This window comes from Chroicocephalus ridibundus, chromosome 16 (assembly GCF_963924245.1).
Source record: "Chroicocephalus ridibundus chromosome 16, bChrRid1.1, whole genome shotgun sequence".
NCBI lineage: Eukaryota > Metazoa > Chordata > Aves > Charadriiformes > Laridae > Chroicocephalus > Chroicocephalus ridibundus.
In genome coordinates this window covers 3,444,391-3,459,959 of record NC_086299.1, presented here as the reverse complement: position 1 = coordinate 3,459,959, position 15,569 = coordinate 3,444,391, and the positions used below count along the sequence as shown (strand labels likewise).

The 15,569-nt window shown below is 51.4% G+C and overlaps 1 protein-coding gene and 1 long non-coding RNA gene across 6 annotated transcripts in view; one reads left to right on the top strand and one right to left on the bottom strand.

The window, feature by feature from the left end:
- Positions 1 to 6,789: 6,789 nt before the first annotated feature.
- On the bottom strand, positions 6,790 to 14,332 carry LOC134524081 (uncharacterized). Of its 2 annotated transcripts, XR_010073492.1 has the most exons (4): positions 13,733 to 14,332; positions 12,867 to 13,146; positions 8,005 to 8,226; positions 6,790 to 6,831 (listed from the first exon to the last, which is right to left on the bottom strand). It is a non-coding gene; the product is annotated as an uncharacterized LOC134524081 (long non-coding RNA). The 2 variants fall into 2 exon arrangements; XR_010073491.1 differs by lacking the exons at positions 6,790 to 6,831; positions 8,005 to 8,226 and having other exon boundaries at positions 11,014 to 13,146; positions 13,733 to 13,847; positions 13,958 to 14,093.
- Positions 14,034 to 15,569, top strand: part of PRDM16 (PR/SET domain 16) — a 334,663-nt gene continuing 333,127 nt past the window's right edge. For 3 of the 4 annotated variants that reach the window (XM_063353750.1, XM_063353749.1, XM_063353751.1), the window contains exon 1: positions 14,034 to 14,166. In XM_063353750.1, coding sequence (XP_063209820.1) covers positions 14,130 to 14,166 — 37 coding nt within the window. In that variant the 5' untranslated portion in view covers positions 14,034 to 14,129. The remainder of the gene's footprint in view (positions 14,167 to 15,569) is intronic. The other variant, XM_063353752.1, reaches the window with a different exon arrangement.

Genomic DNA, 15,569 nt, shown 5'->3' with positions numbered 1-15,569 from the left:
AACTTAAGAGCTAAGGTAGAAAGTGGTGTGGGAAACCTGAATTACTGCAAGGGCCTCTGTCCTCCGCTGTGATCGAAATGCTGCTATTTCTGGGGTGGAACATGGTGTGCATTCAGCAATTCTGAGAAACAGCTTTGGTCGGGAATTTCAGGTGATAGTATCTATTGGAAGCATCAAATGCAGGTAGCTGGTGGCTGTTGCTGGGTTAAGAAGCAGAGACTGCTGCTCTTGAGAAGCGCAGCCACCAAGACTCCTGAGCTTGCCTCAGTTGTAGTATTTTGTGTATGTTCAGATGAAACGCTGGAGAGATGGTGTCCCTCTGAATTAGTTATTTTGAAACTTCTGGCTCCTGGTAGGATGTTGTGAGATTTTTGTGAGGAGGAGAGAGAGCCCTTGGTGATTTCCAGACTGGGTAGTCACAGGAGACCCTGAGGTTTCTCTCCGAAGGGAAGAGGTTGGATACAGACGAGCAGTCAGGCTCTGGTTGCTGCCTGGTGGTGACAGACCTGACCCGGCTCTATCAAGGAGAGCCAAGTATCTTCCCTGTGCAGCCCGGGGGTAACGTGCAGACGAGAGATGGATAATTTGGTACTGTGTGTGCAACAGAACTTGGAATTTGTGCTCAGTGGTCACTGGAGCTAACCTTGAAGCTTTTTGTGATGCTGGAGGGCAAATGGCACCTGAGCCAAGGTGCTGGAGGGTGAAGGAAAACTGTTGTTTCAATCTGGGTGAGAATTGTCAGGATTTGTCCTTTTCTCTCTGAGAACACAGCCGTGTCTGAGCTACAGTCATCTGCCTCTATTAAAGAAAAATACAGCTGCTTTCGTACTGCATTTATTGTTTAATTCATTCATGCTGCTTGTTGGAAACACCATCGTTAAAGTCCTTCTGGGGCACAGTTTGTTTTAAAGAAAACTCTCCATGGAAAAGACTTTCCTTTAAATTTAGTACAAAAGAAAAGCCCAACTAGTTTTATTTATAGATCAGGGCATGAGAGATTTTCGCTTTTAAAGCTAGCTCTGTATCTCTGTTTCTCCCATAAAAACATGTTTAACATTTTTTCTCATCCTTCCAGAATAAAATTCTTTTATTGTGATTTTCTTTTTTTGCTAAAATGCAGCCACTAGAGTGACAAAAAATGTTGGGTTTACCCATTGAATGGGCAGTCTGTGAGTTGTGATTCTATTCTGGGATGATGTATTCTGGATCTTGGTTATTCTTTAACAGACCATCTCTTGCTTCCGTGAGTTTGTGACAGTTTATATGCCTAAAGTTGAGTGTTTTCCAGATCTGTACTATATGTATGATTATTTTGGGGTGTTATTAATACAAAAGCGTCTGAAATTTCATTGGGCAGTATATGCTTGTATGAACAGTGAGAAAATGGCTAAATGGTGAAATGGTCAGAAATATGACTTTCCGATAAATCCAATTAAGCAACCTCAGTGTTAGTTCATGTGTGTTTAATGGGGGGGAAGGCTAAACTGGTTTGGGTGGAAAACCAGCAGTGTCTAGGTGAATGACAACACTGAACATAAATCTTGTTTTCTAGTATTTATTTTTAGTAAGATGCAGAGTTTTGAATGGCTTTGTTTAAAGTGATAGTTTTCCCTTTTCTGGTGGAAGTGTGGCTGTGATAAACAGCTCCAGCTGTAAAAAATTAAAGGCTGAGGTGATTGCAATGCAGAAATCCGGAGCTGCTTTGCTGCCAGAGCTCTTGCGAAGCTGAGTGTTTGTCTCCAAAAGGGCAGCAACTCCTAACTTTTTGAAAAGAAGTCAGGGGACACTGGTCATTTTCCCTCCTGTTGTGACTTCACTGTGTTTTACTACTTTGTGGTGATCCTTTACCCCCTCGTGCCCTGCCAGCCCAGATCCAGTGGTCAATATACTCAGCAATAAAGTGTTTCACTGCCTAGACGGTTCATTCAGCTGAGCTTTGTGACAAAATAATTGATTAAGACTCAAATTCCCTTGAAAATGTCAAGTCCTTTGTGATCTTTAATTGATTCACATTCTGGGTTGCTTAAGAGTGGAGTTAAAAAGCTGTTAGTAATAATTTTATAGAAAATATGTTCCCCGTGTGAATGAGCAGTCCCCCTCGTAATGCACCCAAGTGGCTGGAACTGAGAAAGCCTCCTGTTCCTCAGGATGTACTTGCTAAATGCAAGCACTGCTCTTATTTGAGCCATTTAAAATCACTGTATGGGTGATCTCACTCCATTATTTCTAAAGGAACTTCTTAGTTCACTCTATTTAACTTTATACTTCAGAGAAATGAAACTATTTCCCCATCTCATTTATACCGAAGGAACAAAACTGCAGCTGAATGGTAGTCAAGCAACGCATGATGCAGCTGTTTCAGGGTACTAAAAGAATCTGGAGTGAAAACATGAGAAGGTCTTGAGGTACAGACCAGGAAGCAGTGCTGTATGTGAGATCGTAGCGAAATGCTGCGAAATACGCGCGTTTCTCCCGAGCGGAGGGCAGTGTACGGCAGTGTTGTGCAGAGCTTCTCTGTAGGGACTCTGATTTCGGAGAATACCCTGGGTAACATCAGACAGCACACTCTGACCACAGGACTTGGGGCCGGAATATTTGCGTTGCTGCCGAATTTGTTCTGGTGCGAGGGGCTTGTCTGCTCTCTTGGCTCTTTGCTGCTGTTTACACGGCAACTCCGGAGACGATTTGTTCTGAAACCTGGGAGCTCTTCTTGAGCGTCCCGTGTACCTTTGTTGTTGCATGGAGAGTATAAGTATCCTACCATAATACCGTTGCTCTCCTACCTTCTTTCATCAGTGAGTCTGGAAGCTGCTCTTCCAGCAGTAGAGTGGGGAACTTTGGTACAATAAATGAATAAAATAAGATTCTAAGAAAAAGGCCTGCAAAAATGAGATGTCCTTTCCTATTGAATGGATTCAAGTTTGCTGCTTTTGTATAAAACACACTTTGTACTTTTGGGGGAACTTCGTGACGTGGTATTTCCTTCTTTTAGTGGTGACAACCTCATGAGAGAGCTCTGCCTTCACTCAGCGGTGTATTCTGCCAACCAGCTGGGGAAAGGTAGCAATTGGGACTCCCTTAGTAGATGGATCAGGGCGGTGGGCCTGGCTGGAAGGTATTTTGCTTATTTTTAATGGGAAGTGTTGCAATCTGTGACGATCTTTGCCTTTTGGTGTATAGAAATGATGGGGCAAAGTGGGTGTGAATCCCGAAAACAGTGCCCATGTGGATCCCTGAGCTGCCACTTGTCAGACCAGCTATTACCTGGAAGGTTCTGCATCTTTGGTTTTTCCACTTAAAGAGAGTAAATAAATACTAACCTTAACGCTTCCAGACAGTGCTGGAGGTGACTGGTTTCTGAATTTCCTTATAATTTGGGTGGAATTGTACCTGGGGGACTCTGCCAACACGGACATTTCGTAGCTGTTAAATGAGATGTGCTAGAGCTGAAATCACACAGACGGTGTCTACAAAGCGAGAGGCTTGGAAAGGCATCCCTGGCACATCCCGGAGTGGTGGGCGGTGGCAGTCGGAGCTCGTGGGCAGCTCTCACCTGGGGCTTTTCTATTGTGAAGGTAGGGAAGAAATTCCCCTGCGGAACCTGGGACCCTGCAGCAGTCAGACCGGGCACATGGTTTTGCTTGCGGTGTGTTACTTGGGAGCTACCACTTGGAGACAAAGTGATTCTGTGATAGGTACTTAATTTCTTCTTGAATTCAGCAAATACTACCTGCAAGCGATGCTAAGACTTTTTTTTTTTCAGGGAAGTTTGATTGGAGGGGCTTCAACAGATCAATAGAACGAAAGTAAAGTTAATCTGCCATGCCTTAGCTAGATAATTTATCAGTTTGTTTCCTCCCTGAGTGTATTCCTCTAGGAAGACTATTTTTTAGGTATTGAGTAAACACTATTCTTCAGCAAGACTTTGTTTGACCTGGGTATCAAATTAATTCTTTACTTCTAATGCTATACCAATTGCAAAAGCCATTCCCCTACATGGGATGTAAATCAGTGTTTTCATTTTTTGACAGGGAATAGTGGGTATGTCTGGTGCTTTCCAAAATGTAGTGTTCCTTCCCCAAAAGGTTCTGCTCTTTCCTCTGTTTTAACACGAGTCTTCACAGGAATGAGCCCAATGGAACATGAGTCACTGTCGGAACAAGCGTGTGGGCAAGGTGGGCTCCTGGCTTATAAATGGTACAATTGTAGATACAGAAGTGCAAAGACTGCGCTGGTTGGAAAGCTGGCTGGAAAATAGCAGTCATAAGGTAGACAGACATTTATATTCAGAGAAACCATTGGCTAGTTTGTATATATTTGCATTTCATTTTCTAACCGCTCTTTTTCTTAAATGGAGCTTGGTTTTTAACCGTTCCTCAATTAGCTTATCACCAGCTATGCCTCGTGGTTCTAACAACAAAATACTGGGCTCCTCTGGGACTGCCACAAGTTCTCTTGTAGCCAATTTGTGGGCTAAAAACCTAACAGTGAGGTTGAAAAGACTAACGATCTGCCTTCTAGATGTTTGATATGGTCTTTGTGCGTTAATAGAGGTATGGGAGGGTCTGTGTGAAGCTTTAGCTCCTGAGTGCAAAGACCAAACCCCTGACAGGGCGTTAGTATTTGTCTCTCTATTGCTCCCATCACCGTATCCTGAGATTTCATCCCAGATCTCTCCAATTAAGTAGTTTATTCTTCCAAGTGTAAAATAAAACACCGTTACCGCAGTGAGTGCGCATGTGTGATTGGAGAAAGATTTCTCTATCGATTACTTAAACATGCTGCTTTCTCCTCTGCAATGAATTGCATCCCTCAGTGTGAGAACAGAGCTGGTCAGGAAACATTTCAGTGGCTGCAAGAATTCCCATCTCCTCCATGGAAATTAAACCAAAACCTTGCAAAGTTTAACACTAAATACGTGAGTAAAGGAGAAACAAGAACCAGCAGCAGGACAAACGGCCAGGAACACAGGCATTTCTGCAGAAGAGCTTCTATTTCTTCCTCCCCGTGCCCTAACCACTAAACTGTTCTTTCCTGCACCGGATCATGTTGTCTTGTGTGTGTGACTCTGTTTGGCTGAATAATTACTTGCAACTGATGTGATATTGGGGGGGGGGAGGAATATATATTTTTCAAATCACTATTTTCCAGTGATGAAAAAGATTTTTTTTTTAAAAATCCCGTTTAGCTCTGTCTAATGCATAATAACACTGAAGATCTAATTAGCTGGACGACAGTACATGAAATGGGGGGGAACAAGATGATCCAAATTATGCCCAGAGTAATTCACTTCAGTGAGTTTTACTCAAGGAATGAAGTTGACTCATTCTTCCTGGATACAATCCACCTCTCATGGAAATCGATGAAATTCTTTCTGGTGCGTTTTAACACATGTTCTTACAGTTTCTTTCTACAATAAGTCTTCATTAATTCGTAAATCTAAATGAACTCTTGGTTCCCTAGAGTTAAAAAAAATAATAATTTATTTTTGGTCGTGGTGGCTTTCTCTTGGACTGGGATATATGGAGGCGACACCAGTCACTTAAAGGGTGCTATTAAATACTTTCCCATCTCTGGTTATGATCTACAAACCCGAGGACAGGAGCCCTTTGTACTCCGTGCACACTTATATTATTTCATGGGAGGATTTATACCGCTTTTAAGGTTAGCGGGGGAAAGACTCGGAGCTGCTGGTGCTCTGCTGAGGCAGGAGGGTCTCCGGAGATGGAGAAATTGGGATGGCCCCGAGCGGCTGCCTGGGTACGGGGGGGCAGCGGGATTCTGGGGGGGGACACTCAGGTGAAGCTCGGGGGGGGGGGAATCCCCCCAAAGAAAGGGGTGGCCGGGGCTGTCCCCCCCCCTGCTCCGGAACACGCATGGGGCTGGGGGTCCCGGGGGGGCCGGGGTGGTCCTGTCTTGCCCCCACCCCCCCAGCCCAGGCTGCTCGGCCGCGGCCGGGGGCGCGCCGTCCCCCCGCACCCCGCGGGGCGTTGCGCACCCTCGCTGCCGAGCGAAGGATCACGGCAAAATCACATCACACCCCATAAGTTGTTGGGTTGGTTGATGTTTTTTTGTTGGTTCTTTTCCCCCCCGGCCCTTGAGTTTTGCTCTGTGCCACGGTTTTTTTTTTTAAAGTGGTTTTTTAAAAAAAAAAAAAAAGCTGCTTTGTATTAAATGAATAAAATATGTGCGTGTCCCGTCGGGTCCCTGTTTGCTTCCATTATGCACCTTTATAGAAAGGAGTTAATCATAAATGGGTTGCCACTGGCTTTTTGCAGTTTATCGCGTTCCCAAAAGGAGTTCTGCGTCCTCAGCTCATTGGATCATCTTCTTTTAATCTTAAAAAAGAAAAATGCGGGGATGGGAGGGAGGGATTTGAAAGCAGAGATCCTGTCACCCTTTAAACAGCTTTTGAAAACCCAGGAAGAATTGTAATCTGCGTTTATTTTATGCTTGCAGAGATGCTGCTAGCTTCGCCCGGTGTGAGAGTCTCACTGCTTTAATTTGTTCTGCTGTAGATGGACAACATCTATTCAGCACCGAGAATATTTTCAGGTGTATTTGTAACAGATAAGTGTTTCCGAAGAGGAGAACTCTGTTAGTGTTTAAAGGAAAAAGGAGCATTTGGAAAGGGGGTTGATTCTTTACTTTTCCTGTTTGCTAGGAAAAAAAAAGTGTTCTTAATTATGACTTGGGGGGCGGGCGGGATGCTTGGAAAGCTCTTCCAGAAAAGTAATTCTAAACAGTGAAAAAGGGAGAGAAGAAAAAAAGAAACCAACAACTCTATGATGTTTTATTTTAATAATCCTTTGCAGGCATGTGAGCCGTTCTCTGCAAAAAAAAAAAAGTTTCAGGAAAAAGGCACGAACAATACAGCCTTTAAAACCAAATCTGCAAACTTCTGAGAATATGCCCTCTTATTGAATACACCGGATTTCTCTCCCTAGCAAAGGGGAAGGTTTTGTTCGTTTGGACAGTCTTTGAATACTGTTCTAAAACTTCTTTCAAGTGGGAACTGAAGAGAGAAATGTTAAGTTCTGAGAGGAGACAATAAGTTAGCATCTTTGAACGGAGTCCCTTGCATGCAAATCAGGCTTTTGGCAATTTGGGGGAAGTTTAATTGGAAGGTGGAAGCGTGTAAAGATAAGGCTATATGGAAACTGAGTCGGTAAGAAGAACCCCACTGCTCGATGGGGGTGCGGAGCGGGGGGAGCCGCCGAGCAGGCCGGCCCGTCGCTCCTCACCTTTGCCGGGCACCGGCTCGGCGGGGCGAGCGGGGAAGCCCGGCGGTAGCCCTGAGGTAGCCCCCGTCGCCCCCTGCCCGAGCTGGACATCGCCGTGAGGCGCTCGCACCTCTGCCCCCTTCTCCCCGCCCCCCCCCCCCCCCCCCCCCGCTCTCGAGTGGCAGCCCCCAAAGGGATCTCGTAAATAAATCCATCGGTTTAAAGTTTCTATAATTTTCACCTAATGAATTTTTTTCGCTAATGCTTCCCCCGCCCCCAGGGGCATTGTGTCAGGCCGGGCCCAGCCAGCCCTGGATGGCTTTTTCATAGCTCTTGGCTGTGCGCAGACCCTTCTCGGGATTAGTGGTCGGACTCCTCATTTCCCATAGCCATAAAAGGTCTTGAACTCAATTAATAGCTAATAATTATACAGCTAGCTCCGCTGCAGCCGTCGGTAGCCGGGGGAAGCGCAAGCAAAGCGGGCGCGTAACCCGCGCGGGCTCCGCACCTGCGGAGGGCGGTGAAGGCGGGGGGAGAAGCGGGGCCGCCTTGGCCCCCCCCACATCGCCGGGCTGGCGAGGGAGCAGCGCTTCGGGGACTGACCCCCCCCCCCCGTACGCACAGGGGGACCGGGAGTCCCTGTGGGAGGGATCGGGGAGCAAGGGGGGGGCTCCTCCGGGGCTGGGAGAGCATCAGGGGAGGGAGGGGGGGTATCACCCCCAGAGCTGGGAGGGCACCGATCTTCGGCGAGTGAAATCTGGACGGGTTTCGGTTCGCTCACCTCCCCCCGTAACATTTAATTACAGAAATTCTCCTCCCGGGTCGCACCCCCGGGGCTGGTGCCCGAGCTGCTGGCGGTGGCTCCGGAGCCGCTGAAGAAGGGCGGGGGGGGGTCCCTCCGGGGCAGGGGGCGTCCCTCCGCCGCTGCCCCCCACCAGCCGTTACCGTGCCCCGTCCCCGCCGCGGGTTACAGCTCGCTTGGACCTTTCAGGCGGGGGCAGTTCTGTTAATTTCGAGAAGAAAGGCGAGAGAGATCGTTTTAGCGTCTTCCAAATACCCGATTTCGGTTGCAAAATGTTTGATCGAAAAATTGCTCGCCGAATACCCGCTTCCCCGTGTCACCCCCCGCGGCAGGGGACCGTTCCCGAAGCCCCAGGGGAGGGAGAACCCTCTGCCCTGGGACGCCGGGGACTTGGGCTCCTTCCATGACAGAACTGTTCGCAGAATTACAGCGCCCATCATTTCCATTTTGCTTTCATTTGGCAAGCGTTCTCCGGGCAAAAATATTTTGATCAAACGTCTAAAAAAATTGCTATAACTCCTTAATTTCCCTTCATTCCGCGAGACCGTCGTGATTAAAACTGCTGTGTTTACATCCTCCGAAAACTGTCTGTTCATAGGCTGGCGTCTTAAAGACAACAGTGCACTATCTTTTACGATTGTAATTATAATACTGTTCAAGTTAGATATTCAAATGTAAATGTTGCTTTTCTTTTTACGACTTTTCATTTTAGGACATGCATTTTTACCTTACCCTGGACCAGCAAGGCGTAGCCTTGCATGGTGGAGTGTAACGAATTCGAAGGAATTCTTATAGCTGAACATGTTTTTTGAAAAATCTTAAATGGCAATTTACACGGTATTTTTTCATGGCCAGAGGAGCCAGTGTTTTCTTCTAGAAATAAGGAGGAAAAAAAAAAAAGTCTGATAAACGCATATTGATGCAAAGACCGATTTCAGCGTAGCTTAAGTATCAGGAACGTGAGCTGCAGGACAGTAACATACATGCACAGATTTTGCAATGATATTAATATTATCCCCCCCCCCATGTATTTCATTGCGAAGAGGATCGGTAAGGGTGACTTTTTTTATGTACAAAATGCGGACACTTCTGATTTTCTCGGAGTGTTTGTTCTGGAGCTTCTCAAAGGTTTTCGGGTAAAAAATGTTTTTAAACCAATGAGTGTGCAAATAGGTTTCTTCGGGAAAGGAGCCACTCGGGTGTTTGGGTGACGATGTCCCTCCCCGGAGCGACCCTAAATCACTGTTTACCTGGGTGTAAGGAGGGACTGAGACCTGTTCCCGCACGACTCCCTCGGGGGGTGTCGGCCCCTCCAGCCCGGCTGCGGGGATCCGGCGAGGCCGGGGGGGTGAGCCCGGCTCGGGTGCTCGCCAGCCCGGACTTCCTCCGGCTCGTAACCCCGGGCAGGCTGTAGCCAGCCTTTGATATTTTAATTTTTTAACTATTTTAATTTTTTTTCATTTTTATTTCTCCTTCCCTTCTCCCGCCGCCTCGCCCCAGCCGCGGAGCGCCGGCAGCGGAGCCGGGGCTGGGAAAGCAAACAAACTTTCTCCCCGCCGGCCGGCTCGGCGGAGGGCCGAAGGCTGCTCGGTGGGGGCACAGCCCGCCCGCCCCCGGGGGGCTCCCGGCCCCGCTCCCGCCGCTGACCCCGCGCTCCCGGCTGTCCTTAACTGCCCCCTTGCGCCAGCATCACGCAGGGAACGGGGGCTTTAAACCGCGTCGGAGAGGTGTTGAAATTCCTTGGCACCGGCGGGGATGAAAGGCAAACTGCTCTTTGATTGCGTGGATTTAAGGCAGAGCCTAATTACAATGTGGCGGTTGTGTGTGTGCTTCCTCCGCTTATTAATGGCAGATTAGAAAGGAAAAATCTCTAGGGAAGCGTGTGACATTCTTACCGCCTAATCTGGCCGGGGCTCGCTGACCCTAACGGAGAGCAGCCCCGTCGTATGCCACGGGGATCTTGCGTAGTTTAAAATATTAATTCTTGGTCTAATCTCCCCGCGACGTTGCGCAGAAACAATAAGTAATTTATGCGAAAATCCTTGGGAAGGGAAAGGGGTGACTCTGTATGTGCGGCAGCTCCCGGACAAGCCGGACTATCTCAACCATTTTAATCTTCTTTACTGCTTAAAAATGCTCGTGCATAACAACTCGCAAAACGCCTTTTCCCTCCCCCGTCCCCGGTTGCCGGACGGGTGACAACCCCGAGTGCCCACCCGCACCCCCGGGACGGACACACGCAGCGCCGTTACATCTGGTTTGGAACAAAATCGATCCGGGAGCGTTCTCACGCAAAAGTTTCACCTGGAGCAGTATTTTTCAAAGCTGGCTTCATAAAATACCTAGGAAATGGGGAGGGGTGTGTGCGCTCTGTAGCGAAAATACCAGGCAACCCACCCGTAAATTACACCCCTCCCGCGCCCCCCCGCCTCGCAGCGCTGGAGCCCCCTTGAAACGCATGTGGCACGCTGCGGCGTTTGCGTGTTGAAATGTCTATTCGCCGGGCGAGGAAGCGGAGATGAAGGTGCAAACAGGAGCGAGGGCGGATGACATAAACTTAGAACAGGCGCATTTCACTGCCCTCGGCTCGCCTGCCCCCCCAGACCTGCCCCCCCGCCCCCGACTGGACTCTGGTGGGGTCCCTCTGCCCTGACACGCGTGTGGCGGGAAGTGGAAAAGCTGCTCGTTTCCCCGGGGGACATAATTATCAAGGTTCGGCGGAAAAAGGCACGCCTCCGGGGGGTCTTCCCCCCCCAACTCCCAGGGTCGCCGTGGGATTTTTTCCTCGCAAACTCGCCCCGGGTTGGGGACCACTCGTGTCCCCCCGGGCGTGCGGGGCCGTGGGCTCCCTGTGCCAGGTCCTTGGCAGACACCGGGGCTGACCCGGGGAAGGAAGGAGGACGGGGGAAGGGAGTCGAGAAGCTTCCTGGCCCCTCTCCCTTCCTCCACGCTAATTAACTTGCCATTTTCCGTGGAAGCGACACTCACTCAGACAGGTGCAGGCTGTAAAAGCCGGTGGCAGCCGCAGGATGCTCGGCCGGCCAGGCAGGAACGCCGGGGGGAGCCCGGGGCCGGGGGGGGCTGCGGGGTTTTTCCCGGCCCCCAGCTGCACACCTTGCTGGGGGGATTTGCTGCGCCCACCCTCGGCAGCCCTGCTCCTTCCCCCTGGGGATTCCCGTCTGGAATGCAGCGAGGCACCCTTGGCAGCCATGGATCAACCTCTGTAGGCGCAGGACGGAAGAGCGTGTCCCGAGAGGGCACACTGCCCCCGGAGCACCCCCCCCGCCTCCGGCTCCTGCCCTGGCTCCCAACCGTGTCTCCTCGAGAGCGTTTTTTCCCTAAAACGAGCTTGTGAAGCGGGGCCCGTTGCCGGGGGCGGGCGGCCGGTGCCGGCGGGGGACCCCGCTGGCGGCCCGTCGCCTCCCGCACGCCCCGCAGCCAGCGCTCCCCGACACCTCCCGCTAAAAATTCGTTCCTTTTTTTTTTAATTTCTTTTTTTCCTGCTGCCTCGATAAAAGCGGGCCGAGGCGGGGGGAGCCCCGCTCCGGCCCGGCGAGCCGTTCTCCTCGACCCGGGAGCAGCGCGGCCAGAGCGAGGGGAAAGGCAAGGGGAAAAAAACCCTAATCCTGATTTCCGAGGCGAGCTGAGGGCAACCCCGACCCTCGGCTCGGCAGGGCTGGCGCCAGGTCGCACGGTGACTTTTCGATCGCTTCTCTGTGGCTTCGTTTGTAGAAGCATCAGCTAAAGGGTTGTGGAACCCCCCCGCCCCCTCCGGACACCCCCGAAAGCCTTTTGCGTCCCCCAAAATATCTGCGAGCGGGTCCGCCGGTGCGCGCTTATCTCCCGCGGGAGCTGTTTCCCAGGGGGAATCTGAACGCTGGGGATGCGGGAGGTTTTGGCACGAAAACAAAAGCCGGGCTAGTGGCGGAGGGCGGCGGGCGAGCACCGGCCGCGGGTCCCGGCCCGGCGGCGAGTGGCTCGGGCCCTCCGTGCCCTTTGTTTTCCCGGCTCGGGGAGGGGGACGCGGCCAGCGGGGCAACCTGTGCTGGCTAGCCGCGGGCTTCGGGGCTTGGCTTCGGGTCGGGGCTGAGCAGGTCCGGGGTCTTCTGCCAGAAAACCACCGGAATAAATAACCCGGGACGATATTTTCGAGCTGAAATCTGTCCGTCCCGCGAGGGGCTCGGCGGGGTGGGTGCGGGAAGCAGCTCTAGCGCCCGAGGTCGTTGGGAGAAATATTTCAATGGATTGGGAAACATTCGAGCTCCTGTTTCACCGGCGGAGACCGCAAGAGCTTGTTTTTCCGAGCTCGGGGTGCCGGCCGTGCGGTGAAACGGCTACCTGTGCCCCGCGCGTCCTCGGGGAAGGAATTCACGGGCACCATTTCAACATTTTAGGCGACACGTGGCTGCAAGTTCCCTTCAAACGTATTTATTTTATTTGGGCTCCTGCTCCGCCACCCTTCCCTTTAGCGCTGGCTCCCAGGTAGCATCTGAAAGGGCCCTGCTCCCATTTGCAATTAAAGAGTTTATTGAGGAGGGGAAAACCGGTAATTAGCAAGAATATTCCCCCCTCCCCTCCCCAGTTCCACCTGCAGGGCAAAAGTGCAGCTGGCAGAATGGCTTCCAGCAGAGACCTGACGCACCCACAGAAGTTTTGCTTTGTTTTTGCAATGCCCTTCAGGGAGAGGGCTCCCGGTTTTTCTGCTGGCTGAGCCCCGGTCCGGGTTAGCACCTCGAGCGCAAATCAGAGCGCTCTCCCCTCGCCCGATTATTTTATTGAATGTTTATGAAGGCGCGCGCTTTCTCTCTCTCTCTCTCCATATTAATCTCATTAAATCCTACCTTTCAACCTTCTTCCGTGACCATCTGACCTGGCCACTTGAATTAAAATAGTGCTTTCTCCGCAGTCAAAGACAGCACATCAATCATCGGGCTATTTACACTTCGCTCCTTTCTTCAAAGCCGGGGCTCTCTCTACCTTCGCTGCCGGGGCCGGCGGGCAGGTCCTGCGGGATGGCTCCGGGGTGGCTTTTCCTTCCTCTCCCCACTTTTCCCGGGTCTCCGCGCCTCTCCCGGCTTCCCCCGTCCCTCGGGAAGCGCTTCCCAGCGCGCTGCCTTCCACCTGAAAGGCAGAAGAAAAGCGGCACGGTACCCGCTGCCCGCGGAAGCTCCGCGCTGCCCGGCGGGGAGCTCGGGGCCCGGGGACCCTCCACTCCGCATCCCGGCTCGGGAAGCGCGGAGCTTCCGCGGGAGCGGCGGCGGCCGGTCCGCGCTCCCCGCTCCCGCCCCGCAACGGGAAAAGGGGAGCGAGAGCGTGGGGTTCGCGTTCTGGGTCAAAAACGTTCATAAACACAGAGAAATGGAACCGCACCCGCTTCCGAGCCGGTGTTGAGCTGAAATACGCCGGTAGAAACGCGAGAAATGACGGCGAAACACAAAAGCGCAAATTACGTTATTTTAAAAGTTATACACACGCACACACCCCCCTCCTCCCCGAGCCGAAGGGGGCAAGAAAGGGGGAAAGGGTAAAAAGGAAGAAAATAAGACAGACACTGATTGAAAAGTTACTGTAAATAAATATTTTTCAGATCAAAAATAAAAGCACGTCTAAAATCGGTACAATTACAAGATGACATCCATTAACAAACTCTTTCTATAGCATTGCGATTTAGTAGTAGTAGTAATAATAAGAATATAATGATAATCACCTCTTTATAGGATGGCACCTTGATCCTTAAATATTGTCCAGTGTGTAAGGTCAGTGTGCGGAGGGTTAGGAGCGGAGAGGGCTGATTTTTCTTAAAGGGGCAGATCAGGGGAAGGCTGTGATGGTGCCGGGAGAGAGGAGGGGGGAGAGATAAGTGGTCTGAAGAAGAGGATAGGACAAAAAAAAAAAAAAAAAACAGCCCACCGAAAAAAAAAAAACCAACCACCCTGATGATGATGAATACATTGGAAAGTTTTTTTGGCCCTGGTGAGGGTGTCAGATTGAATGCTCTGTGCGCATGTGCGAAGGTGTCCAAACTGACAATGCTTGGGAGATGAAGATAGTGTGTAGCTGCTTCTGGGCTCAAGGAGGAGGAGAGGAATCCACAAGCCGACACGATGAGATCCAAGGCGCGGGCGAGAAAACTGCCCAAAAGTAGGTCCTTTCTCTCCATTCTTCCGCCTCCCACCTCCCCGGCGGCCGGGGCGGGAGGGCTCGGAGCCGGGCCGGGGGCTGCGGGGGCTGCAAGACCCTCTCCCTCCCCGTCTGCGCGGAGACCGGGTGTCCCGCGCTCCTCCGCGCCGTTCCGCGCTGCTCCGCGCCAAGCTACGGCGCGCCGCGGAGCAGCGCGGAACGGCGCGGAGCCGGGGGAGAAAAGCGAAAGTTAGCTGGAAGTTGACGAAAGGGGATAGCAACTTTTTTTTTTTTTTTTTTTTTTTTTATTGAGTCGTTCCAAGTCTTGTGAAATAATATTCCTGGCTTTTGAAATAGTGGGCGCTAGAGGTCTGTGTTTGGCATCTGCCGGAGAGACTTAACGCTGGAGGGAGGGGGGGGGGGGGGAGAGAGAGAGAGAGACGGGGGGGGGGGGGAAGAAACCCCTTCTAGTCTCGGGAACAATTATCGAGGAGAGGGAAGGAAGAGAATTTGTAGCAAAAAAATGGATCCGCTCTCAGTGAGGGGCTTTGGATTCGCAGGTCCAGAGGGAAGATCCTGAACGCAGCTCGGGTGTCCCAGCTGGGGGTTAAGAAGGTCTGGGGGAGGGGAGTGTGGGGGAGTGTCTTTAATTTTTAATTTTTTAAAATTTACTTGGGGGTGGAATTGCAGCTCGTAAGTCTCGCGCAGCTTTTTCCTCCGTCTTCCACCGGACCCTTTTCCCTTTCTGTCTTTTCGAATCGTTTTTAGGCTGGATGTTCAGAGGAGGAGAGTGTGGCTTTTGTAGGAAAGACGGGGCTTTTTTGCCCCCGCAGAGTCCAGCCGCAAACGCTCGGTCTCTTTCCTCGCCGATTCACTGTTAGGCAGCAGAGGATCCCGGTGCCCGGGCAGCCTGTCTGTACTCCTCTACTATTATTACTATCGTTATTATTATTATTTAGTTTCTGTTTCGCTCTGTCTCTGTGCGAAATATCTGGAGGCTGCAGAAGTTCCAGCGCAGTCTGCGCCCTGCTAAAAACTCTGGTGGTAGCGCTCGGAGAGGAAGATGAGGAGAGCAGCGGCGCCCGGTTGGGTTAAATCGCTTTCGGAGGCTTTCGGGCGGACGTGGAGGCGTTAAGAGCTGGAGGATGCGGTCGTGGGGGGCTCCCCGGCACCCCACCCCACCCCCCCTTGCCGCAGGTCGCGGCAGCTCGGCGGGGATCGCTTCCCGCACCGCGTCCCCGGCCCTGCGGGGAAAAACGCCGGTTTGGGTTAAATCCCGGGCGCCGTTTCAAGCCCCGGCTGGGGAAGGGTCAGGGGCGGCGGGAGCGAACGCAGCGCGCTCGCACGTGGGCTCAAAACGTTTGTTTTGTAATTCAAGTTCGTTATTCGGGAGCCTTTTCAGCTCCTCAAGGTCAGCGGGCATT